We start from the raw sequence: 25,726 nt of genomic DNA, 5'->3' as shown, positions 1-25,726 counted from the left end.
AGTCTTGATTTGGAGACCAGGGGGAGCACCAACTGAGTACGTTTAAAAATATTCAAAGCACTCTTCAAAGCTGAGCCCTCTAAAACCACTACAGATCTTTTTTTTAAGGGTGAAAATTTTAAATGACCAAAAAATAAATAAAATAATAAAATAAAATAAAATAAAATAAATAAAATAAAATAAAATAAATAAAATCACTCTTGCCTTTATTCACAGCTGCTCAAAATAAACCCATCCACCAAACAAGATTTACCCACCAACAATGATTGGTTCACTTACATGTTTTTTATCTAGAGAATGTGGCATAGGTTTTTCAAAGCTGACTATAACCAGTTAGTGTGTAAACTGTAGCTGTACCAAGCAAAAGAATTGTGATTTCCTTAGAATGGAAGTCGGAAGGAAGCTTTTTTCTTAATTTAATTTTTTTCCTTGAGAACATTTATAGTATTTTATTTTATTTATTCACACGCTCTATGATCAAACAACTTTTCTTATGTTGTATATTTAGATCTCTAGGGTTGTTTTATGTCTTTCTCTCCTTTAATGTTTCCCGCATGTTTAATTTAAATCATTTTCCTTTTATCTTTCTCAGGATTTCAAACTATTTCTCTTTCCTAACCTTTGTACTCTTGCTCCATTGAATTAAAAAAAAATCAAAATGAGATTTTCTTGTAAATGTAAAACCAGTAGCTACTTCTGCATCTTAAAGCCAAATTCCACCAAACAAACAGTGAAACTTTTTGCTTTTGATTCCAGTGAGCCTTAATTGATATGTGGTCCCTTCCAGGTATCTAGGGGTGTTGGCTATTTGATTAGTAGGTAACACTGTGCTTTTGACGCAACTCCCAGGAAGAGAAGAGGTCACAGCCGGAGAGAGCATATTTTAAGACTTCTGGTGCTACTTGTCCTCATATTTTGGGTTTGGAACTCAGGTAAAAAGGGACTTTTGTGCCCTTGGAAGCAGAGTGTGGTCAAATCCTCTCAGCATTTTTGCAACCAGAAACCATGCAAATGCATTTACAAATCCACGTGTGGTCTTGCTGGCAGTTTTTGAGCACAACCCTCTTTGTGAGGTGGTGATGTTGATACCTGTTGTCCATTCACTGTCCTGCCCAAAATTGAGCAGTTTTCTCCATAACTAGGTAGGCACACTCTGCCTAACACAGAGAGCAGATCTCACTTTGTCTTGATTCCTTGTCTACAGTGATTTCTCACTACTGCCTTGGGATCATTTGAGTGTCAGTCCCAGCCCCCTTGACTCCCATTCCTGTCCCTACTGTAAGGAAGACCAGAGTGTCCTTCTTGCTCTTGACTTTGCAGGTCTGAAGGTAGCTATGCCATTACACCTGGCATGGCTATGTGGCAGGTTCCTGCAGCGGAACCCTAGCAGCAACAGTTTTGGGAATTCACGTCTGTCTTGCCTATTTTGTCTGAGTGAGAATTTCTGTGAGGTTATTTGGAACATACTTAAGTGTCTTCATTGTGGTAGGAGGCACCTTTGCCACAAAGGGAAACCATCATCTATTCCCAAAAGAACATTGGATGAGAAGCCTACACATACTGAAGACCAGAGGGTGGAGTTCTATCTGAAGCTGGCTGTGAGGAGTACTTTGAAGGAGACGGAGCAGAGGCAGAGGCACAATGTCTCAGAGTAGCTCTAACCCTCTGCCCTCTGAGCTCCAGTGAGGGGCCAGTCGCAGCACCCATTATCTCTCTATGAGTCAGTCCTAGCAGTGTGCCTGAAATGCTCCTCTGTGTAGAGTGGTGACCTCTGTTCCATAGCCAAAGTGATCCTTCATCCAACTTGCCACATAAGGACCTACAGGCAGCTTCCGGTGCTGTACATGAAACCTTGCTGTCAGAAGACGTGGCTCCCTTGGGGGAGTTTCCCAGAATGGAGAATCTACTTCTTTTGTCTTCCACCACAGCCTCAAAGGGAGCTGCTGTGGGTTTCTAAACCCACCAAACCCAAGTACAGATCTGGACTCTGTGACACTCTCTCTGGCCAACTTTTTCATCTGTTACGTAGGGATCAGTGCACCTCTCTGGTTCTATAATTCTTTTGAGACCAAGTGAAACAAAGTACCTAACATAGTAGGTACTTGTGGTAGGTAGCTGTGCCCATTTCCTATTCCCCAAACATTGTGGATCACACTTCTTGATGGCAGGGGTTGCCTGCTGTATCACATTTTGCAGGATACAGGGAGCAAGGGAATTCTTGGATTTTCTTTTTTTTTTAATTTTTTTTTTTTTTTATTTATGATAGTCACAGAGAGAGGAAGAGAGGCAGAGACACAGGCAGAGAGAAGCAGGCTCCATGCACCGGGAGCCTGACGTGGGAATCGATCCTGGGTCTCCAGGATCGCGCCCTAGGCCAAAGGCAGGCGCCAAACCGCTGCGCCACCCAGGGATCCCGGATTTTCTGTGGAGTTGTGAACTTTAAATTGGTGTGACCCACCCATGGCCCGTAATCACATCAGACATGGTTAGCTTGTGTTTTGTTTTCAATTTTAGTGATTATGGCAGCAGAAAGTTACAACTAGAAGGAGCACCATGGAATCCTACAGCCAGAGATCTCTAGTTAGATTATGGCTTTCCAATTTCTTCTTACATTTCTCCCCATATTCTGGAGATTGCCTTTACCTACTTACTTCTAAGTTTTAAGCCAATGCCAGGATTTTCCTCCCTCCACCAGTCCCTACCCCCTCTGCCACCCATAAATGGAGGCCTATATCTTGGGTGGAAGGCAGAGGGTCCCAGGAAAGTGGCCCCCAAAGTGTGGGGTCTGTGCACTTTTGTATACTAGATAACCCCCTGGAAGGTACATTTAAAACTTCTGTTTATCTTAATATTAAAAACTAAGAAATTAAGCTCTTCAAATATTTAATATTTAGATGGATACCAGCACGCTCATGTAGTCTTATTGCCAGAGGGTCAAGGTTCACAAATGATAGTGTTTATTATTTGAGAAATGTAAAATATGTATATGCTTAGACTTAATTTGTTCTTTCCAGAACCTCTGTGGGTGATAAAAACCTTTGCTACAAAAAAAATGAAAAAAAAAAAAAAAAAAACCTTTGCCACAGGTCTGCTCAGGAGGGGTTGGCTGCAGAGAGCTGCAGAGTGCTGGGAAGGGGCTGGAAGACCGGAGTTCTAGTGTGTGAACCTAAGTAGCTAAGCAACTAAGTAGCTGGCACCATGGACATGCATGCACCTCCCTTGGTCTGAGATTTCTCATCAGTACAGGAAAAGCTTGGAGGTTGATCTATAGGCAAGGCCCCTTCCAGCTCTAAAAATTTAGGATTCAGAATGTAAATATAGAAGCATTCTGCCCTTAGCCTTTTTCCTTTGTAGTTGGTTTGAACACCTTTACTTTTTTCATGTAAGGAATTAATCTATTGCTCAAATGATCCTTACTGTATTTCTTCCTTTTTAGTTAGCCTCTTCAGCTCTCTATGTGTCTTCTCTCGCAGTGACTGTCTTTTTTCTGCTCTGCTGCAGTACATCCCAATTCTCAGAATCTGGGTTCAAATGTCTCACATGCCATACAAAATTATGTATCATTTGAGCATCACAAAACTTTTTAAGTTCCATATTTCTTTATTGAGTCCTGTCTCTGCTGTTATCTTCTTATCAGCCCGATGAGACAGTTCCCCAGTTCTTTCTTGAAACATCAGATATCCAATCAGAGCACGATTCCTGGCTCCCAGCCTCCCCAGGTCACTTGCTATTATTGACAACTATTATTGACAACTTTCGCACTAATGGTAGGCCAGGCAGTGTAATATGAACCCTCTATGCATTATCTTATTTAATTCCCACAAAAGCCCTGAGTGGTAGATATTGTTACTATCCTCATTTTATAGAAAAAGAAACCGAGGCTTAGAGATTAGAGTTCTTGCAATGCTGCTTTTACGAAATAGCCCTGAAACACTTAACTTCCTAAAAAAGTCTTTTTAGGTGTAGGGCTACTAAGATCTCTGTTCTGTTAGAAGCTCTTCCTCTTCCCCTCGGAGAGAGGGTTTTCTCTCTCCCTCTCCCTTTACCTCCCTTCCCAATTTCTATAGCTTTACGAATCTGTAATTGTTGACAGTTGAATCCTTTACTAAGGATTTAAGCTGGTCAGAGGAAGGCAAAGTCTACCTGTGGGTGGCCTCCCTCAAACCTGGAAGGACACAGTAGCAGGGGTCTTTGGATAAGCTCAGAGTGAAGCTGTGCTGACCCCCCCGCCCCATTGGTTTTATTACAAATTCATCCCCAAACTTTGCTTACTGAACTGGGGAGGGGGGCACACAGCAGTAGGTAGTAAGCCCCTTGGAAGTTCTGCCTGGGACAGGACACATCAATACTTGATGAGATCTGTCTCTGGCTCCTCATTGTTGCACAGACACCCACACCCTGCCCCTGGCCCTGCACAGTCCAGGTGTGGCTTCTGAGGTATGGCTTGCTGAGAACAGGGCATCAGGAGACCACGCCTGCTTTGCTGTCTCCTGTGGGGCTTTTAATGACATTATCAAGCGTACACAGGATTCTCCTTGCCCCCTTCAGCCCAGCCCCATTGGTCCTGAAGTTCAACATGTGAGTCCTGAGAAGAAATGGCAGGATGGATTCTGTGTCCTCTGCAGGGTGATGAAAAGGAGTGAGAGGTTAGATTGAGTGTTTTGTCTCCACACCTGGAGCTATTCTGAGCCTTCACCATCTAGGGGAGGGGTCTTGGGATCTCTGGTGGGAAGGATTTGCAGAGGATTTGGAACATGAACACAGAGTAATTTCTACCTGTAGAAGGTATTTCTCATTTCTGTACTTTGTTGTTCAGTGTTGGCTAGTGACTGTGGTGCTCAGGGGATGAGCGCTCACCCCTGAGCTCTGCTTTTAGACTCTATTTGCATGGCTAATCCATGACAAAGGCTGTCCATGTCTCTGAGACAGCCCATCCCATCCATGATCCTTCTCTTAGCACATCCTGAAATGACACCCCTGAGTAGGAGATGATACAGCAACACTGTACCTGGTGCATATCCACTGAAAATCCTACTCTTTATTCCTTTTTGGTATTTCTACACGGGCTTAAAAAAAAAATTTGAGGTAAGAAACGAATTGTCAACTTTTTTTTTAATATTCAAGTTTTCTCATTCGGATATGCCCAAATAGTTCATTTTCCCAAAAAATTAAATAATATTAAAACATAAAATCAGTTGATTATCTTGGGTTGTCATGCCTCCACCATTTTGCATGGTATAAATAATGCATATTTTGCAATCAGAATAGAAAGATGCTGTAAATGATACTGAGTCCTGGGAGACTATTTTTAATCAAGTTGATATCAACTCTGCTGCAGTCTCTTGGCAAGTCTCTGCATATTTATTTTTCTGCAGAACAGCATTTAAATTAGGATTTTTTTTCTTTTTTGGTACAGAGCAATAGTTCATTTTGTGTGTCAAGAAATTGTTCTATTACCTCCCTATTTTTATTTCCAATTCAATTAATAATATGAACAAGAGACACTGGTGTTGCTAATGCTGGTCTGCCTGTATTATCACTTCGACTTCTGAATTCAGTTAAAGAAACTTACTGAACAGCTACCACTGTTTCAGGGACTATTATTTTCAAACTAAAAATTACAACACGTAGTCTGTTAAGATTTTGTTTGCTTGGTTCTTCTGTTAATGAAAGTCCTGTCAGTAGAGATACAAACCCTAAATCACATTTAAGTATATAGCATTTAATAGATTGCCTTAATTGTGGAGAATAAAATTCCCTGAAACGCACCTTGCCCAAGGTCACAGAAGTAGATCCTGTCCTTGAACTCAAGTCTGTTGATACTAATCAAGGCTGAATTAGTAAGAAGAATTGTATTGCACAACCTTTGTACTCAAAAAACAAGGAGTGTTGACCAGGAAGCCCCTGAAAGGACTGGTTAGTGTTTGAGGATGTTGTCAAGCTAGCAGAGCCACAGCTGCAAAGATAGAGAATGACATCTGTGTGACCCTTCATCATTTGCTCGATTAAAATATAAATAGAGGCAGAAGTAAAAGTAGCATTTGTCTTATAAGGGGATTTTATACAGTTGTTGATTTTATGCTGTAGCATGCAATGTCCTCATCCATTGGTTGAGAATACCCTGTTTTCCTTACCTGGATGACAATGAACAATTAAGGTGAGTTGTCTTTAGGGGCAAAGTCTCTTCCCTTTGATCTCCCAATGTGGGGGATCCCTGGGTGGCGCAGCGGTTTGGCGCCTGCCTTTGGCCCAGGGCACGATCCTGGAGGCCCGGGATCGAATCCCACGTCAGGCTCCTGGTGCATGGAGCCTGCATGGAGCCTGCTTCTCCTTCTGCCTGTGTCTCTGCCTCTCTCTCTCTCTCTGTGACTACCATAAATAAATAAAAATTAAAAAAAAAAATGATCTCCCAATGTGGGGCAATAGGAGAGTTTTGGAAACTTGTGACAGTTTCTGGGCCCAGAAATCCCATTTTCCCCACCGACAGCTGCCTCAATGAGATGTATCTAATCCTGAGATGAGCGCAGTGGCCTGGAATTCATTCACCTGGCTAGTATTGGTTGAGCCCAGCCAGGTATCAGGCACTGCCCTGCATGCTGGGGACACAGCAGGGAACAGATGTTCTCCTAAGGTTGATTCCATGGCACTGAGCTTTCTCTGACTTGTACGGGGCCATGTTAGAGCTAGACTGCTTGCTCTGTGGGCTCCTTGGTGCTGGGCTTTGCACAACGTATCTTCCATACTAATTATAAAAGTGTCTGCTTCGTGGTATCATGCAGATGAAAGAGGCTGATACAGGGTGGATAGTAAACATGCAATCACACAATTACTATTAACTTTAGAATGATTGCTATTTCCAGCAGCCACTCACCTTATTATGAGAGGCAGTAGATATGATGGTTAAACTTGAAGATTCGAAAGCCGGATGGCCTGGGATTGAAAGAGCCAGACAAGTTACTTAACTTCTCTGTGCTTCAGTTTCCCTGCCTGGTGAGGTGGTGAGGATCAAATAAATTATCGTGTAGAAAATACTCAAAACAGTGCTGGCATGTAATGGGAAGTAGCTGTTGTGCGAGAAGAAGAATATTCTCCCAAAGGGGAGAGGGCCACCATTCTAGATTTCCTAGAGACTAAGAGGGAAAAAGAACAGTGCTTACCAGCTTTCTAGAAAGAATAAATTCCAGGTGCCCAAGAGAGAATTACCTCCTTGGCCTCAAGACAAGCCCTTACCCTGGAATCCGCTAAAATGTCCCACATGTGGCTCGGGGGGGTTTTCTGACTGAGAGAAGACTAGAGGAGGGGTCTTGGGATCCCTGATGGAAAGAACAGAGGATTTGGAACATGAATCCAGAGTAGTTTCTACCTGTGAAAACAAAACCTACTCTCACCTACTATCCAAAAGGGAATCTGGTCCCCCCATGCAGGATTTTCCACAACAGAGAACAATACACCTGAGAAATAGAATAGAGCCATTTCGGGGATCCCTGGGTGGCGCAGCGGTTTGGCGCCTGCCTTTGGCCCAGGGCGCGATCCTGGAGGCCCGGGATCGAATCCCACGTCGGGCTTCCGGTGCATGGAGCCTGCTTCTCCCTCTGCCTGTGTCTCTGCCTCTCTCTCTCTCTCTCACTGTGTGCCTATCATAAATAAATAAAAAATTAAAAAAAAATTAAAAAAAAAAAAAAAAGAATAGAGCCATTTCAATTCCCTGTGGCTAGGGGCACTTGCCTGGCTCAGTCAGTAGAGCATATGATTTGGGGTCATTGGTTCAAGCCCCATGTTGGTGTGGAGCCTACCTAAAATAAAAATACATACATATATACATACCCAACAGTTAGACTTGAAATTAATGGGAGCGACCCAGGAGAGAATGGCAGTGGGTCCCCACATATGAAACATGGCACCAGGACACCTGAGTAGCTCAGTGGTTGAGCATCTGCCTTTGGCTCAGGTCATGATCCCGGGGTTCTGGGATCGAGGCCCGTATTGGGCTTTCCTCAGGGAACCTGCTTCTCCCTCTGCCTATGTCTCTGCTTCTCCCATGAATAAATAATAAAATCTTTAAAAAAAAGAAAGAAACATGCACCAAGATGGATGGTGAGATCAGTATGGACAACCCCACAGTGTATATTTTAAATTGAATGCCTTCATTATTATTTTAATATGTATGGAAGAAATAAAGCTAACACACCAAACTGGTGATTTGATGGAGGTGATTGTTTACGATTTAGTCGAATTTTTAGGACAGTTCATAGAAACAGTTAAAACATAGAAACAGTATAGAAAAGTTGTGAAAATAGGGATCCCTGGGTGGCGCAGCGGTTTAGCGCCTGCCTTTGGCCCAGGGCGCGATCCTGGAGACCGGGGATCGAATCCCACATCGGGCTCTCGGTGCATGGAGCCTGCTTCTCCCTCTGCCTATGTCTCTGCCTCTCTCTCTCTCTCTCTCTGTGACTATCATAAATAAATAAAAATTAAAAAAAAAAAAAAAAAGAAAATAGTTGAAGATGACTCTGGGTTTAGGAAACTCTGGAGGATGTTGTCTGTGAATAAAGGGCACAACTCATTTTAAACTGCCATGGTTGATGTATCTTGTGGGGGCAGAGGCGGGGACCCTCCTGCTTCAAATAATCTTAACACTAAAGGAACTTTTAGGGTGAAAGAGATACAAATCAAGAACACACCTTTACAAATCAGAGAGGAAATCACGTCGCTGCTGCAAACATTTTTCATAGTGAAGCTTCTAGAACTGGGCAGTCATCAACCCATCGGTAAAACTACTGTGTAATTCCTGAAGGGACGTTGATCCATGGTGTGATGCTTCCAGAATAATGCAAATCTTTATAATATTTTTATCTTTGATGATACTACACAGTGACTTAATATTTGTGAAGTGCATGGAATAGTGCCTGACCCCTTCTAAGGGTTATGTGCCGTGATTCATCAAGCCCAAAGATGCTACTAGTTGTAAGAGAGCCATCATTATTTTATTCTTCTGCTTTAAAAAAAAAAAAAAAAAAAACTCCAGAAAAAAGAAACCAGTGTCAGTTAAGCTGTGACACGACATTGATTATTAAGGTACATCCTTGGCTGTCTGGCGGGCTCATTCCATGGAGCATGAGACATTTGGTCTTGGGGTCATGGGTTGGGGCACCATGTTGGAGGTAGAGATTGCTTAAAAAAAAAAAAGGCATCCTAATTTCAGAATATTAGAATGTGAAGAAAATGCATCTTGGAATTGATGAACTATGTTAACTGTTGATTTATAACATCTTAGATTTGAACTGTTCTTTGACACAGAAAATGGTGCTTTGGAAGCAACGTTACAGGTTGAGTAAGTCATAAGTCAAAGAAAGGCTGCTTCTTTTCCTGCTGAGGATCCATTTGTGTTTAAAAGAGTTTACTTATAGCTGCAACCTGGAGTAAACAACAGGAATTGGAGACCTGAGCTGATGTGGACTATCAAAAAAATACAGAAAATAGTGTCATGTGTGTTTCATTTCACTTCACAGGATTCTCTCATGTCCCTTAATCTTATCTTTTTTCACTGAAAACCGGTATTTGTGTGTGTGCACATGTTATAAATATATGCTCAGGCGAAAAATAAAACCATACAGAAAGGACACTTAGAGATGCAACAACTGCAATGTTTTAAGAACCATATTTCCACATAGATATTTTATATAAAAATATCATACATGCAATTAAAACAAAATTTGGGCACTTTCCCATCTCTTGTTATTTTCTTACAAACTTCTTTTCCCTCCCTCACTCCATGTTACCCGCCTGGTATATACCATCCACATGTTGTCCTCTGATTATGTCATCACGTAAAACCAACTCTACCCTGAGAGACATTGGGGGCTAGGGTCATTGACAGTCTTATTTGATCCTTAGGCTCCTCATGGCAGCCCCCAGGGGTTAGTGTAATGTCAGGAACCTCCTTCTGTTGAGTGGGTAGGTCAGAGGGCTGAGAGACTGAGTGATTTGTGGGAGACCTGTGAGTCAGTAGCACAGGATCCTATCTAGGAGGGCTGGTCTTTGAAAGCTTTCCATGACTTCTCTGAGATCAAGTTGGTCACAGATAGAGCCATGCAACCCAAGACAGCCCCAGTTAATGCATCATGTTCCAGCTTTATTATTAAAGCTATTAAGTCCTTCTGCACTCAGAGTGTCCCTGTTTAGATGATAAATTATGTCTGCACTAGTCGCTTCCAGGAAGATTGCCTTGGGCCAACCCTGGCTAGGAGACCCTGGCCCTAGTGATCCTGGAGCCAGCATCTATCTACACTTGGCCTTGATGATCACATTGGAAGTGACTTGTAATGTGGCAGAAAGAACAAAGACAAGGAAGTCAACCCCTGGCCCTTTGTCACAGGGATTAACTGAGATCATGTCAGTAGAAATGTTACACAAATATCAAACTTTTGGTCAGGTCACATGTACTTAACACGAATGATAGCTAGTGAGCACATATTCTGTATTCATTGAGGACTCCTTACACTTTACGTGCCAAACACACAGTGTGCTTCCGTTCCCCAGCCCCTCTAAGCAGAGGCAGCTTGGTACATTACAATCCTAGGGCTCACTTTACCATTTGTAAAATAGTGACAGAGGGATTATAATAATCATGTCTTGCAGGGCTGTGAGAATAAATGAGATCATGTAAAGTATATCAGCACATCTTTATGGATTCAGTAAATGTTAGTTCCATTTACTCGGAGGATTAAGGGAATGAGGATATTTGTTGGTTACAGACTGCTTCATCCCCACCCCACCCTCCACTCTACCAGAAACACTTCTTTGTACTCTCTTCACTGCAGTTCAACATACCCATGTATGCTTGCTTCACACATACATACATGTTCACATCATCAACATAGTGGAGGGGGGTGTCTAAATTCCATAAAGTTGAAAGACATTGCAAGTCCAGTGTGAGTTTACAGTGCCTGGCTCAGAGGAAACAAATATTTATGGTTGATTTTTTTTTTTTTTCCCCATCATTTGCCATAGAAGTGTTTCATTCTGGTCAAATAGCAGAACTTCAAAAGGTAGAAATCCTAGACTGTCAACTAAACGATTAAAGTACAACAGATAGTTCTGTTCCTTTCCTGTTATGACTCACTAGGACAGAAAAATCCCATTAAAAAACAAGCCCCGTTCAACAGCAGGCTAGAGCATTACCCATTGTCCATTGTTCACAATCAGAATATGGTTTATCAGCTTTTTAGGGTGATACACTAGTTTTCTAGTCCCAGGTTTTTTTGGCAATCAGATCTGCCGTCCTATTGTGCTCATGGACCAGCTAAACATCCCAGACGTGATAATATCTTGTCATCCAGGCAACACCTCCCAATCCACTTTTCAAACCTGGAAGCGGCACAGCACCCAGGCTTACAATGATGATCCAGCTTTGGGATAGTCCCATCAATACCCAACACCACCCCCAGAAAATTCTCCAATGTATCAGCATCATTTTCAACATTTCTATTTATTTGGTTATTTTACTGACACATGCAAGTATGTGCATTTATTTAAAAAGAAAATAAATTGCAGAAAAGTTCAAAATGGAAAGTAGCAGTCACCCTTGTCCCAAACCCCAGGCTTTCTTCCCAATGGAAACTTGTGTATTTTTCAAAAAAAAAAACAAACAGATGTCTCTTAAGAACTTGAGACAGGGATCCCTGGGTGGCGCAGCGGTTTGGCGCCTGCCTTTGGCCCAGGGCGCGATCCTGGAGACCCGGGATCGAATCCCATGTCGGGCTCCCGGTGCATGGAGCCTGCTTCTCCTTCTGCCTATGTCTCTGCCTCTCTCTCTCTCTCTCTGTGACTATCATAAATAAATAAAATTAAAAAAAAAAAAAAAAAAAGAACTTGAGACAATTGCAGTCTGCAGTCATTCTGTGCTTCGATCCACATATTGATTGTGATTTTCATGAAACTGGGTATCTTGAAGATTTTTCTCTGTCAGATTCCTTTTAATGACCCACTGGAACTCCTTTGTAGGGTGTGCCATATTCTTGACCGGTGGCCCCGAATCACGTGTCCAGTTTTCCTCATCACAAACTCTGCAGTAGTGAGCAGGCTTGTACATACGTCATGGTGTACATACTTGGTATATCTTGAGGTAAATTCCTAAAAATAATTGCTGGAACAAAGAGAGTGTGAGTTTTATTTTTATTTAAGTAACTATTTTTACATTGGTTGGCGTGGCTAGAATTTTGATAGCTATTTCCACATTACTCTCTAAAAATACTGTGCAGTTTCCTCTTCCTGGAAGGCTATAAGATATTTATGATCACCCCCTCCCAGCCAGGCCCTGCCCGACACTAGGCCTATTGTATTTAAACAGCACATTTCATGGCCTCCCTTTTTTGGGTGTCCGAAGGGTGTTGAAGACTGTAGTCACCCAGTATATGGTCTCCTCCTCTCTCCTGGATGAACCAAAGAAGAACAGTGCTCCCTGAGACACTAGTAAGAATGTTTGTAGCACCGAAGCTGTGGCAGGCAGGGGCTCCCCCCAAGGCTGAGCGAAGGTAGGGTTTCAGGGTAGAACAATCCCTGCCTTTGTGTGCTGACTCACCTTTGCTCTTCCTGGTCCCCACCCTGGTAAACACATGTGAGTTAGTGACACTCTGCCTTTAAAATCAGAGAATCAGCAGGCGGGCTCCTTCCTCTGCACAAGGGACTCCTGTGTCTTGGTGCCACCTCCTAAGTGTGAGGAACAAACCAGGCCATTACGTGGATATGGGTATACTCAACTTTCTAGAACTTGTGTGTGAATCCATTGCTTTTTAATAAACAGAATCATCATTAGAAACCACATATGGAGGGGCGATGGGGTGGCTCAGTCGGTTAGGCATCGGACTCAACTTTTTCATCACAGGTCGTGTGATCTTAGGGTCCTGTGATAGAGCCCCATATCAGGTTGTGTGCCCGGTACGGAGTATACTTGAGTTTCTCCCCCCATCCTCAGCCCTACCCCCATGCTCACTCGTGCTCTTTCTCTCTCTCAAATAAATAAAATCTTAAAAAGGAAAAAAGAAAGAAAGAAACCAAATATAGGCCCAAGAGAGTCTGCACTCAATCCTTCTTAATGGGAAATATTTCCCTCATAATTTATAATAATTGTCAGGGCTAAGAGTAACTTTTATCATCATCATTATTGTTATTTTCATTTTTATTTCTTAGCTGGCACATCAGTAGCTGTATTCCTTCCTTGGTACAAGGACCATGCTCTTTAAGGACTGTTGGATGCATAGTTGCTGAGTACCCCTACTTGTTTAAAATATTCCTATTTTTGGGCAGCCCCGGTGGCCCAGCGGTTTAGCACCGCCTGCAGCCTGGGGTGTGATCCTGGGGACCCTGGATCAAGTCCCACGTCGGGCTCCCTGCATGGAGCCTGCTTCTGCCTGTGCCTCTGCCCCCTCTCTCTGTGTGTCTCTATGAATAAATAAATAAAATATTTAAAAATAAAATAAATAAATAAAATATTCCTATTTTTAGTGCAAAAAAGCAAAAAGTTTGAGTTACCCATCCAAAAAAGAAGCCCACAGAAGAGAAGGAAGCTGACTCTTGCTGAGGGGAGAGCCTGGTAAGCCAGGCCTTTGCCAACTGAAGAAAGTGGCCCTCCTCAAGCAGATGGGGAAGTCCCTGTCACTGTCCTTCCTTCTCCCAGCGCGCATGGCAGCCAATCCTGCCCCCCACCCTCCCAGTCAGGAGTGAGAGCAAGAAGCAAAGAGGTCAAGGTTATTTGCCCCACAAATACAACTCATATTCTTGCAATTGTAACACAGTAGTTTGCGGTCTGAAGGTCACATTTGGCCTCTGCTCCCGGAAACATTGTCTAGGATTGTAAAATGTTAACCATTTTCCTGCTGGGTTCCCCACTTGTTGCCTGTCCTCAGCTGTGTTCCAAGGAACACCTCTAGAAAAGTCATGCTATGATCAAACTCTTTTGTCCCCTACAGAAAAACAGAAAACAGTTTTCTGTTTCACTGTGGGGAACTATCAAGCTTGTCTGGGCAACGATGAGAGCTTATGCATCTATGTTCGGTTCCTAGCTTCCCTGCTCAGGTTCTCACCCTGTGCTAGAATTGCCCAGCCCAGCCCTGGCCCAGCCCTGGTCCAGCTTTCATTTACCCATGGGGTGGGCTCTGATCTTGTCCTTGGCAATCCAAACATGTGAGTTTTCCCTCAAAGACTCTGATTGTTCCCACCCTTTCTAGCTCTCTCTCCCTTTACCTCATCTGAATTGATTTTTGGGGGGAGGAAGGGCAGAGATAGGAGGGAAGAGGAAGGAGAAAGTAATAGCAAGGTGGGGAACATTAGAGATGTTACAATCAGAAGACTTTGGACAATTTACAGTTTTTTTCATTAGTAAGAGAGTGAATAATACACAGTATGGGGGATAATTGTGAAGGTTGAATGAGTTCTCATATATCATCACCTGGGAGAAGGAGAGACAGAGAGGTGAAAGAGGGGAAAAGGTATTTGTGACCAACTAGATATAGGAAATGCGTCAAATAAAAAATAACTCCAGTGTTTTAGTCTTTGATGCTAAGGGAAAGTGGTCATTAACAAAGATTATAGGTCTCTTTCATGATGAATTCGGTTCTGGAGACAGTCTATCATTCTGTGGCCATCTTAAACTTAACAGGTGGAAATATCCAGTAAAGTCTCCAGGGAGACAGTGTGAAGAAACAATGATGTTTGAATGAATTCATCATCATAGAGACTTGAGTTCACATCTTGTTTTTGCTGCTTGCTAGTTGGGAAGTCTGTTTCCTTCCATGTAGCATGGGAATGTTAACCCTCTATCATTGAGTTGATTGCAATAATAAAAGCCACCACAAATCAAATGGCTGATTGTTTTGCTTATAGTAACTACTCAGTCTCACTATTGGTTCCTCATCCATTTATAGATAGAGGTCTGAAGGCCCCCAAGGGGGACTCTTTGGCATCGAGGGATATTTGAGACCATGAGAGTTAATGAACTCCACAAAGCCCTGTTTTAATGAGAAATAGTTACCATAAAAAGGACACTGCCTCTGAAATGGGACAGACAGTAATACATCATTCTGCAGCAAGACAGAATCGAGACAGTTAGGTTGGATACCAAGACCAACTGGGGTTACCTTGAGGAGGCAGTTTCTGTGGATCAGTACCAACACATACACTGTGACACAGAGCCCTTCCATTTCTTGTCCTTTGCAGGAATTAAATAACAGCTTGTTAATACCCTTCTGTTTTATTAAACCGTGCTTACATTTTTCAAAGAGAAAATAACATTTTTGGCCTCTTAAGTAGGTGGGTATTTATAAGGGTTAAAAGCAAACATACCTACTGGTTAGTTACTCTGTGGCCCTAATTTTCTAGGCAGAATAATTTCTTGAGTGCCCAGAAAAATAATCAAGGAAAGAAGGGAGGACAGAGAAGGAGAGGAGTTGCCTGGAGTCTTTATCTGGTTGGAAGTAGACTGTGGACATTTGATTGAGATCCAGTGAGTCATGCTGGATGCTTTTTCTCTCTTTCTGCTGTGCCACAAGAGGAAGAAGGTGTGGTGAGGTCTGGGGTAGTTTTGTAGAACTGATGCTGCATGTGGTTCTGCAAAAGCCAAATATATCATATAAAGATGCCCTCTGCAAGGCAGCATGGGTGGCAAGCCTTCCAGAGCCCTTTTCTGGAGCTTCAGCCCATGGCACTGGTATGCCTTTCCTATGGTAACTCTTTCCTGGCTGGTTTTTAAAAACTGTTTTTCCTAGAGCCTCTTACAATTGCTCTTATGAAGGACTCACATATCCTACAGAGAAAACATTACACAATTTCTAAAAGTGGAATTTAACTGGTATTTATTTTGTTTCCTTCCACCTTCCCTTTATCTCAAAGAACTTCCTTATGACCTTTTCTCATCCTAGTTTTGATGTCTGAGCACGTGGCCTTTCTAGATACCCTTATTACCCTTATTCAGAATTTTTTTCTCCTTCATCTAAATCCCCCAAAGAAAGTGAACTCCTAGGATGGGGGCAGGAGCCAAGTGTCACTCAGGTCAATGCACACCACACATGTGCAGCACATGACATCTCCAGTAGGATGCTTGTAGGCTGTGAAGGCAAGGGAGGATCTTCTAATAACTTGTCATATATCATTTACCATTATCACATATATATTAGATTTTTGCCCTAGTGAGTGTAGACTATAAGGACTATCCTTCCTTGTCTCATCTTTTCTGGCAAATTCAAAATAATTTAGATCCACCTCAAATGGCACCTTCAGGAAGTTGTCTGTCTTTCCTAAGACAAAGAAGTCTTCTGCACTCCTGGAACATCCATTTTATATGAGTTTTCATTTTGATTGTTGCTGATTCATGAATTACTCCTATCAATATCTAGGTGTCCTTCAATGGACATGAGCTCCCCAAGTGCAGCCACCATGGTGCTCCCATCTGCCTCTAACTCCAGGACTTGCACATAGCTGAACATGTGGGCATTCCACTATAGAAAGGCCAAGTGAAAGGAATTCCTGCAGGCCACAGGGTGTTCAGAGGCCACCTCTGGTGTTAGGTTGTAAATCCAATAAGAAGAAAAGGGCTACAGCTTCATCTCTCCAAGGAGGCTGTGGGACTGGATGAGGTCCTCCTGTCCACAGCATGTTCTGTAATCACATTTAGGCTGTCTTGTCCATTTCCTCATTAATGTAGCAGTGATCAGCCATCAAAGTGTAGCTTATCTTTTGAATCTGGAAGGCCAATATTATGTTGATAGTGATAAATTTATGGAGGGAAAATAATTTAGATGGCTTGAGAAGTTAGGATGAGGTGACCTAGCTGTTGTGTGATACATACTGCTTCTGCTTCTGAGTTTTGTCATATAATTTGCAAAACAAGTCTAGAAAGTTTCTGTTTTATTGCTTATTTTGTTGTTAATTCTACAAAACAATAAGGTTGAAGGAATTATTGGATATCATTAATCATTTATTGTATTATACTCGAAATACTCTTTGGGACTTCGTATGTTATTTTTCCTTAATCCTTACAGCAACTCTATGAAGTGGGTCTTAATTTCTCCCATTTTACAAATGAGAAAAGAGCAGCTTAAGTGACACAGTGAACCTATATGACTCTTCTCCACTTTTCTTAGTTCGTAGATAGCAAAACTGAAATTTGAATTCAGATCTGTTGATAACAAAATCTTTGTTGTGCTCATTCTGCAGCATTTGATATAAGGAATATTTGGGAACTTAGTGGCTTTTTTTTTTTCACCAGGAGAAAATAAACCATCCTAATAATTGTGCATTTTATGTTCACAGGGAAGCAAAGGTGCCTACCGGTACCACTGGCAGAGCCACAATGTTAAACACAGTGGCGTGGATGACATGGTCCTGCTCTCCAAGATCACAGAGAATGCCATCGTGGAGAACCTAAAGAAGAGATACATGGATGACTACATTTTTGTATCCTTTATTAGTTTCTTTAGACTTATTCTGAGATGACCATATCCATAGTAACGTGGCGTATTCCTAACATGAGAAGATCCACTTGAAATTCTGAACTGACACTATGTGCTCAAGTCATTTTCACCATTTCAGAACATGGTTTTGTACTTTTCTGTCCCTTAGTTGAGGTTGTGGGAAGGGCAAAGATGATGCTAAATTATTTGTCTGGAATTTCACGAAATCAGGATGCAGCCAATATTCATCTGTTTCAATCAATGGCACTGAACCTTTGACGTACTTTAGCCACGCACGTGGTGTCTAAAACCTCTGCTGTTCCTAGGGAAAGTCCTGGCCTGCAGAGAATTCTATCAATAGAGCTCCCCAATTACAAAGCAGACAGTTAAGTCCAGACTTAAAAGGTTTTAAAAAGATTGCCTCATGCAAAAAATATGCAATTTTGCCAGTTTTTCTGCATTCTGTGTTTACTAAAGGAAACATGAGAAGTGAAGATCAACTATTGAAAATGCCTGACATTTTTGAGTTGTTCTTTATGTTTCAATTTTAGCTTGCCAGATGCCATTTTTTATGGGGCTTTAAAAAATTCAGAATGGAAATTTGATTCAAATGTGTGTTGACTTCATTATAAACAGAGAACTGTGATATTTGCTTAAGTTCCTACAGGATTCAGTTTTGTTTGGTACAACTATATAAAGATCTCTTAGTGAAATTATTGTAGAATTTTAGATATGCGAAGGTCTGTGCAAATCTATATTGCAGTACCAGAAGGTTTAACTGTGATGCTCTTGTTGACTTCTGAAGGCATGGTATTTCAGAGGACCATTAAAGGTAGTGTCTTTGCAACTGTCGTTACATACATTTTAGATTTCAACCCCCAAAGCTTGAAGAGGTATATATAGTTTTAACATCTGTAGCTTCTGTTTGTTATTATTTATGCCACTCATTTGACCATGAGTTAAAAGTGCCCATACATATGCAATGATATTTTTGCAGGGACTGCCTTTCTCATCATTCGTGAGTGGGGAGTTCAACACAACAGGATATACTAATACATATATTCAACACATCCAGCAAAATTAATTAACAAAATTATTCCAAGACACTTGGATGGTTCTGACCAGTACTGTGCTGTTTCTTATTTACCAGAGGAAATTTTTACCAAATCTCTGGGTAGTTCAATGCCTAAACCCCTCCTTTTAACTATTAACAGATATGTTTGGATTTGTTAGCTACATTAATAATAGCATCTTGATCTGGGAGGTGACCTACCACCTGCAAATGAAATCTGCCCATTGCCCATTATATAACAAATGTTTTATTGAAATATGGCCATATTCATTCTTTTACTTATTGTCTGTGCCTGCTTGCAAGCTATAAAGCCAGAGGTGAGTAGTTGCCACTGGACCGTAGGACCTAAAATCATTACCTTCAGGCCCTTTAGAGAAAACATTTGCTGATTCCTAGTTATCTGTGCAGAGCTTCCTTTTAATTTAATTGTAGGGAAGCAGTTGTATTCAGTGGTAAATTTTCATTTTATTTGGTCAAAAAAATTAAAATATGCTCACTTTACCTGGGCTTATCACCATGAAAGCATTTTAATCCCTTTGATGTGCAAGCCCCATGGCACAGGGGAACTGGCAGGTGATAAGGGTTGGATGGAGGATATGGATTTGGACTACCTGGCTTTGAACCCAACTCTACATGGGCTTGGTGACCTCCTGCAGCTTTTATGCCTTTTGTGATCTGTGTGCCTTGATTCCCTTGCCTGTAAGATGGAAATGATAATAAAATGTCCCACATGAAGCTATTGTAGGGTTAAATGAAATAATGAATGCAGTAAGTAACAGTAAACATTACTTATTATTAGCATATACTAAGGCAAGTGTATAAGTTCCTTCCACATTTCTAAGTTACGTTCCAAAAAGTCAATTTTAAAGTTGCTTATTGAAAATTCAAATACATTTTACCATAGAAACTGTTTTAATTGGAGAATTGGTTTATTGACAGGCCCATAAAAGGTGAATTTCCACTGAATATAGTTGAATAAATTTATTGGAATGTTCTTAGAACATGGGTTCAGCTTATTATGTTATTTACATAGAAACACGAGTTTTGAAAAAAACATGTTAGTGGTTATCATCAGCCAGTCCATTGTCCAGCTGGGCAGACTCACTTCTCCCCATAAAGAGGATTTACCCCTAAAACTAAGGACATTCTTTCATTTATCTTCTTAAAAGCAAACGTGTTCATTTAACGTGATTTATAAAACACAGTCAAGGAAGGAGAACACTAACATCATTTAAGATCCCACCATAACCTCTTGGTGTATGTTTTTCAATTTAAACATATACATATATGCATATGTGTGTATGTGTGCTTTTTTGTTAATTTTAACAAAAATGGCATCATCTTGCCTCATATATTTCTTAGTTTCATGCATAATTCTTGGCATGGTGCATTGTATTAAGCATTCATTGAAAATCTGTTGACTATCAAGACTTGCTTTTTATATTCAGACAGCAGAAGTTTCAAATGACTCACACAGAGGGGGCTGATTACGAGCCTTTGAATTAATGCCTTTGAATCAATGGCTGACTAATCATGTGTTCTACCAAGGAAATGAGTTAGTTGACCACTAATGGCTTCATGTTTTAGAAATCTCTACCCACTCAATACACGAGAAACTCCGCATCCGTGTGCTTTCCATCAAGAGCACAGAGCACCTTTCAGCTTTGAGAAAGCTTGATGATCCTTTTGGATGTTTATGAAATAATACCAAGGGTCTAAATGCAGATCTTTCCCTCTTTTAAGTGATAAAATCCTCTTTAACATTCAGTGCTATGGGAATATTATTACCATAGAATAACATTATTTTAAAGAAGAGGATTTTCCCCCTTTCACTCCTAAGCTTAATAGTTAAGGCAAGAAGAGATTCAATTTCATATTAAGTTATAACATTGCTTACTGCACCTCTTCTACATCTCCTACCAGCACAGTTTCACATTGAAGGTCAGCATTTGGAACAATCAATTGTTAATACATTCAGGATGCATGCACATTTCTTTGTTCTACATTAGGAAAAAAAATCCTCTTAGAAAATGCTAACACTGTTTACCAATAAAACCCTGTAATTTTCAGCTATTTATCCTAAGACAAGGAAGGTTTAATTTACCATCCGTTTTTTTCTTGAATGTTGCCACACTTCTTAAAATTACATTCTAAAATACATGAGGAAAACATTGCAGTATTCGCTCTTGTGCGTGGCAAGACATCATTTATAGCCACTTCGCTGACGAAAATAGTTCCTGTGCAAAGCACTCCAACTTGTTTTTACTCAAAGACCACACTCAAGTGTGTTTGGCATTTTCAGCCCTTGAATTAGTTGAGACTCTTGTGCCTGACCAACCAGGGCCCAAGGCAGTGCAGCTATTTTGAGTGAGGTTTGGCCCCTGGCAGTCAGTTCAAGTGGAGGGGGCAGCTTGCTGCAGTGACATGGGTGTTGGTCTGGTGGCTGGAGTCAGGGGCTCAAGTTCCAGCTTGACCAGTTTCCCCATATGTGACTTCAGGCAAGTCACCTTACCTTCCCGCCCCTCCTAACTGATAAATCCAGGGAAGTCAACTAGATCAGTGTAGGTGGTTTGGGGGAATTCACTGATTATTAAAAAAAATTTTAAGTCAAACCCAACTTTGCTTGTAAGACCATTAAAAACAAACTTACAGAAGTTGTATTACCATCACATTTCATAAAAGGAAGAAAAATTTAATACCCCAGAAGTAGAAAGGAGATAATCTAAGAATAAAGGACAGTCCTTTGTATTGAATACATTGAGCTTTATGAAAAATTCAGGGCATGTTTCTCTTTTTGTCATCCCTGCTGCAGAACAATGAAAACTCATAGATCCACCACAAGCATACAAGAAACAATCAAAGATCTGTTGGGTCTTCTCCTCTGTTTCCTCCTCCATATATTCTATTAGACAAGATGACATGTATTTGTTTTTGTCTGGTTGGTATGCATGTGTATAATATCATAGTCTCATATCTCCATATATTTTGAAAATTGACCTTGGGCCACACCTTCACAGCCAAAGATTACGTGGGTAGAGACAGTTTACCTTCCGATCCTGCCCGAGCAGCTTTTTCCAAAGGCACACTTGAATTAGTAGTAGGGAGTGGGAGTGAGTTATCTGGGAAATAACCCAACCCAGTAGGAGACCTGTGCTTTGCAAAAAGTAGCTGAGGTCTCTGCAGACGTAGCCTGGTGAAAAACAGGGCAGACTGTTAGAGAAATGATTAGGCCAAATTCACACCTGAAATAACTAAAATATGTTTGTTTTCTTCAAATTCTAAATTAATTCTCTTCTCTCAGTTCTTCTGATCTGAGTAAGCGTGTAGTGATTTAGCATGGACAAGAGCTGCATTATTCATCTCAAACCAAACTGTATTTTTCAGGAATCCTCCCAAATAATAATTGACTTCGAGAACCCTACTGGGAGATTGAGGGAATAGTTAATAGTTTTCCCTCTTCTATGAGTCATTGATTCAAGATTGGCTTGCAATAATCTGAAAGAGATTTTTTTCCCCTCTGTCTTTTTATCAGGCCCTTAAATCCTTTAGAATTTATGTGGATGACTTAGTGAAAATCCAGACTTTCTAAGATGTTTTTTTATATAGCAGATTATTAATAGTTAAAATACTGCTTCCTATAAGAGCTCACATGCAGTCTAGTCCATGTTTGTCCGATTGCCAAGGGCTTGGGTAAGAAGCGGTTGGTGGGGAGCTGATAGCTTTGGCTCATGTCCTCCGGCAGCTCTTTCTTCTTTGAGTGCAGTGCTGCTTTGTCTAGGAGAGGTGGCATTCACTGCATTCCCTTTACAGCTAGGGGGAGGCACACCCTCCTCCATGGACAGATCATACTTGGCCAGGTTTATTTTAATCCCGAGGTACATGGAGACCTCAGCAGGGGAGCCTGCTTCTCCCTCTCCTGCCCTCTGGTCTGCTTGTGCTCTGTCAAATAAATAAATAAAATCTTAAAAAAAAAAAAAAAAAAAAGTGTAGACTCTAGAACCAGACTGCCCGGGTTTGAATCATAGGTCTGCCACTTACTAGCTTGTGATTTTGAGCACGTTTTTTTCTTTTTTTTTAATTTTGAGCAAGTTTTGTTTTCTTTTCAATTATTTTTTCAAGCAAGTTTTAAAATTCCTCTCTGCCTTAGTTTCCTCATAGTAAAAAAAAGAGTAAAAGGGTAATAGGGTTATCATTAGGAGCTTAATTTGTACCCTGTAAGTGTGTGTGTGTATTCGATCAGTGTTCATATTACAAACACTTCCGGAGTCTTGGCTAAAACATCATGGACGTTTCTTATCTGCTTAATAATTTTAATTTCTTTTTTAAAAGATTTTATTTATTTATTTAACACAGAGAGAGTATGCCAGAGAGCACAAGCAGGGGGAACAGTAGAGGGAGAAGGAGAGGAAGAAGCAGACTCCCCTACTGAGCAGGGAGCCCAATGTGGGCTTGATCCCAGGACCCTGAGCCAAAGGCAGACGCTTAACCGACTGAGCCACCCAGATGCCCCTGCTTCATAATTTTAATGATAAATTTACCGATTCTAAATTTCTCCTCAAGAAACAAGACCACTACTAATCTGTCGTTGGCCTCACCTGACTATGGCACTTAGACTTGGCCATTCTTCTGATTCTTCAGTGATTTCCAGTTAGGATTCTGCAGGTCACATGCATTTGCTATTTCTGCCGTGAACTGCCCCCAGGTTAGCACTGGGTGCATCCAGGTGTGCTCTTACAATGGCCCTTTTCTCCTCTCCTGCTCTTTCATGTTCAGCCCTTTCAAGTCTGAAGATCATTCTAGTCAGTGAAAAGGGAAGCAAAATTGCAACCGAATCATTCCATTTTTCACCTTGTCTACATATTAGTTTTCAAATATTAACTGGTCTATCCCATATTTCGCTCATCTGTGTTCAATAATAGTACCAAAGCCATGTCTCAAAGATGTTAACACGTGACAAGACAAGCATCTCGAAGTACATGAATTAAGGAAACTGCTGAGCCTTCTGTACTGTTGATTACATTCTCATGATAAGCCTATAAGTAAGTGCTACTGGACCCCATCATCCTTTAGCCACAGCTTAGAGATGTGACTTGCCCAAGGTCAGAGTCAAAGTGGGCTTTGGGCAACTAGGCAATCTGACTGGATTCCCTTTGCTGCTCTATTTGACACCCAGGTCCTTTATATAAATATATAAATATCCCCTCAGGAGAGGAAATATCACAGTTTTATGTCTTTGACTTCAAATTATCCAAACATTTTGAAATCATTGATTAAAAGAAACAATTTTGAGTATGTGAATTTTGTTGTGTTTGTTCTCTATTTTTTTAAAAGATTATTTATTTATTTATTTGAGAGAGTGAGAGGGAGTACAGAAGGAGAGGGAGAGGGAGGAAACAGACTCCCCGCTGAGCAGGGAGCTCGACGTGGGGCTCAATCATGACCTGAGCGGAAGGCAGTTCTTTAACCGACTGAGCCACCCAGGTGCCCCCCTCTCTTTTTAAGTAATTGTTTTCTTCTATGAGAAGAGGGAGCTTAACGATTCTAATTTGTTCACAGCTGTATTCCCAGTATCCAGGACAGTGCCTGGCATGTTGTGGACACCCAATTCAAACTAGTTGATTACTGAAAAAATGGAAATACTTTTTATGTTATAATAATACTTCACTTATTGGCGCACGTTAAAATGTGTTGTATAAAACAGTTAAGACTCAGTGTGAATGCTTTCTCTTCTGGAAGGCCTTCCTGGATTCCCCATGCAGAAATAATACCTTCTTTCCCTAAATCTGATCTGTGTGGGTTTGTGATTTTCTGCTCCAAATAATGTCTTACAGATATAACTCAGTTCCTCATAGCTTCTAAGGAGTAGAACTATTTAGTTCATCTTGTATCCCTCTATTTGTTCAATGAGTAAGTGAATACATTTTTAGTATACCTAAGAGATATGCAAGTTTCCAGGAAAAAATATTATTTGAGAAAAGGAATGATAACTGCTCTTTTCAGTCCTAGGTCATTTCTATTTTGGGTTGTTTTGCTTTTTCCTAGCCATACGTGTCAGTTAAAAGGGTGTGCTTCAAATCACTTAAAATAATGATTTCTTTTTGTAGCACCTTGGTAATTAAGCTCATTACTCTTCCTGGAGAGGAACAAAACCTGAGCTAGTTGGTAATTGCTTTTGTCTTTATTTATAATCTTTTAGAACACAAGTATCTGAGTTTTTGTTTGAACAGTCATTATGAATTCTTGATAACATCTGGTTACTTAATTTGAAAAATGTGTAGCTATGAAGATTAATGCTGGACCTTAACTGGATATAAATTCAGACATATATAGGATCCGTATTAATCTCAGTCAACCCTTTCAAGCAGATGCCATATTTTGGGGAAAAGGAAATTGAAATGTACCAAGGAGCGGTAAGTTATATGCCACATAAATTACTGTAGTGTTTGGGGCTTTTATGATGCATGGGTAATTTTTCTTTAAGTTGGCAATACATTTGCATTTTCTTGTTGTGAATTATTTATTGGGGAAGCTCAAGTAGGTGACATTGTTTGATTTTTAATGATGTGCTGCTCTTTAGAATGCAGCTCAGAAAAGCATAGGACAGAACATTATATGCAAAATTAGTATATGTACTATATATACAAAATATTATATACAAAATTAGGATGTAGGACCTACAGCTTGGTGGCCAGGAGCGATTCCTCCTTCCCCGCAAGCCACAAAATTCTAAAGACTGAAAAATCAGTAATGGGTAAAAAATAAATAGGGCAATGAGAACCATTCCCTCCAAATCAGAACCTTAGTTAAGCTGTGGCTATGAATGGAACATGAAAAATGAATCTTTTCATTACTTCTTTATTAATGTAACTCTGGTCCCTATTCAGATCCAGTTCTGTAGCCACTTTAGTTGTATGATAAAAATAGAAACTGTAAATCTAATGAATATATTTCATTACATGGTTCAGCACTTCGCCAGGACTCCGCTCCTCTGCATCTTTTCCCTTCCTTCCTCTGCAGCAGAAGCACGAGAGCGTTCATTAATCCTGACCCCTGGAAAACAAACAAAAGGGAGCCCACACAAATTCATCAGTTGAAGTGGAAGGCAATTTACCCAGAGCAAGAGCCCACCCCATTGTTGCCAGATGAATGGTGCTGGTAGCTGGAGCCCAAGGAGGCTGCCACGCGAAAGACCTTTGATAATGCTGCCTTT

The 25,726-nt window shown here is 40.9% G+C and overlaps 1 protein-coding gene across 1 annotated transcript in view; it reads left to right on the top strand.

Annotated features, from left to right (window-relative positions):
• The window catches only part of MYO1E (myosin IE), a 198,602-nt gene that overhangs the window by 61,674 nt on the left and 111,202 nt on the right, over nucleotides 1–25,726 (top strand). The window contains exons 2-3 of the mRNA XM_038580563.1: nucleotides 17,305–17,448; nucleotides 24,837–24,926. Coding sequence (XP_038436491.1) covers nucleotides 17,305–17,448; nucleotides 24,837–24,926 — 234 coding nt within the window. The remainder of the gene's footprint in view (nucleotides 1–17,304; nucleotides 17,449–24,836; nucleotides 24,927–25,726) is intronic.

The sequence above is a fragment of the Canis lupus genome, chromosome 30 (assembly GCF_011100685.1).
Source record: "Canis lupus familiaris isolate Mischka breed German Shepherd chromosome 30, alternate assembly UU_Cfam_GSD_1.0, whole genome shotgun sequence".
NCBI classification, from domain to species: domain Eukaryota; kingdom Metazoa; phylum Chordata; class Mammalia; order Carnivora; family Canidae; genus Canis; species Canis lupus.
Note: the sequence above shows the minus strand (reverse complement) of the source record. Positions and strands in the feature narration are given on the sequence as shown.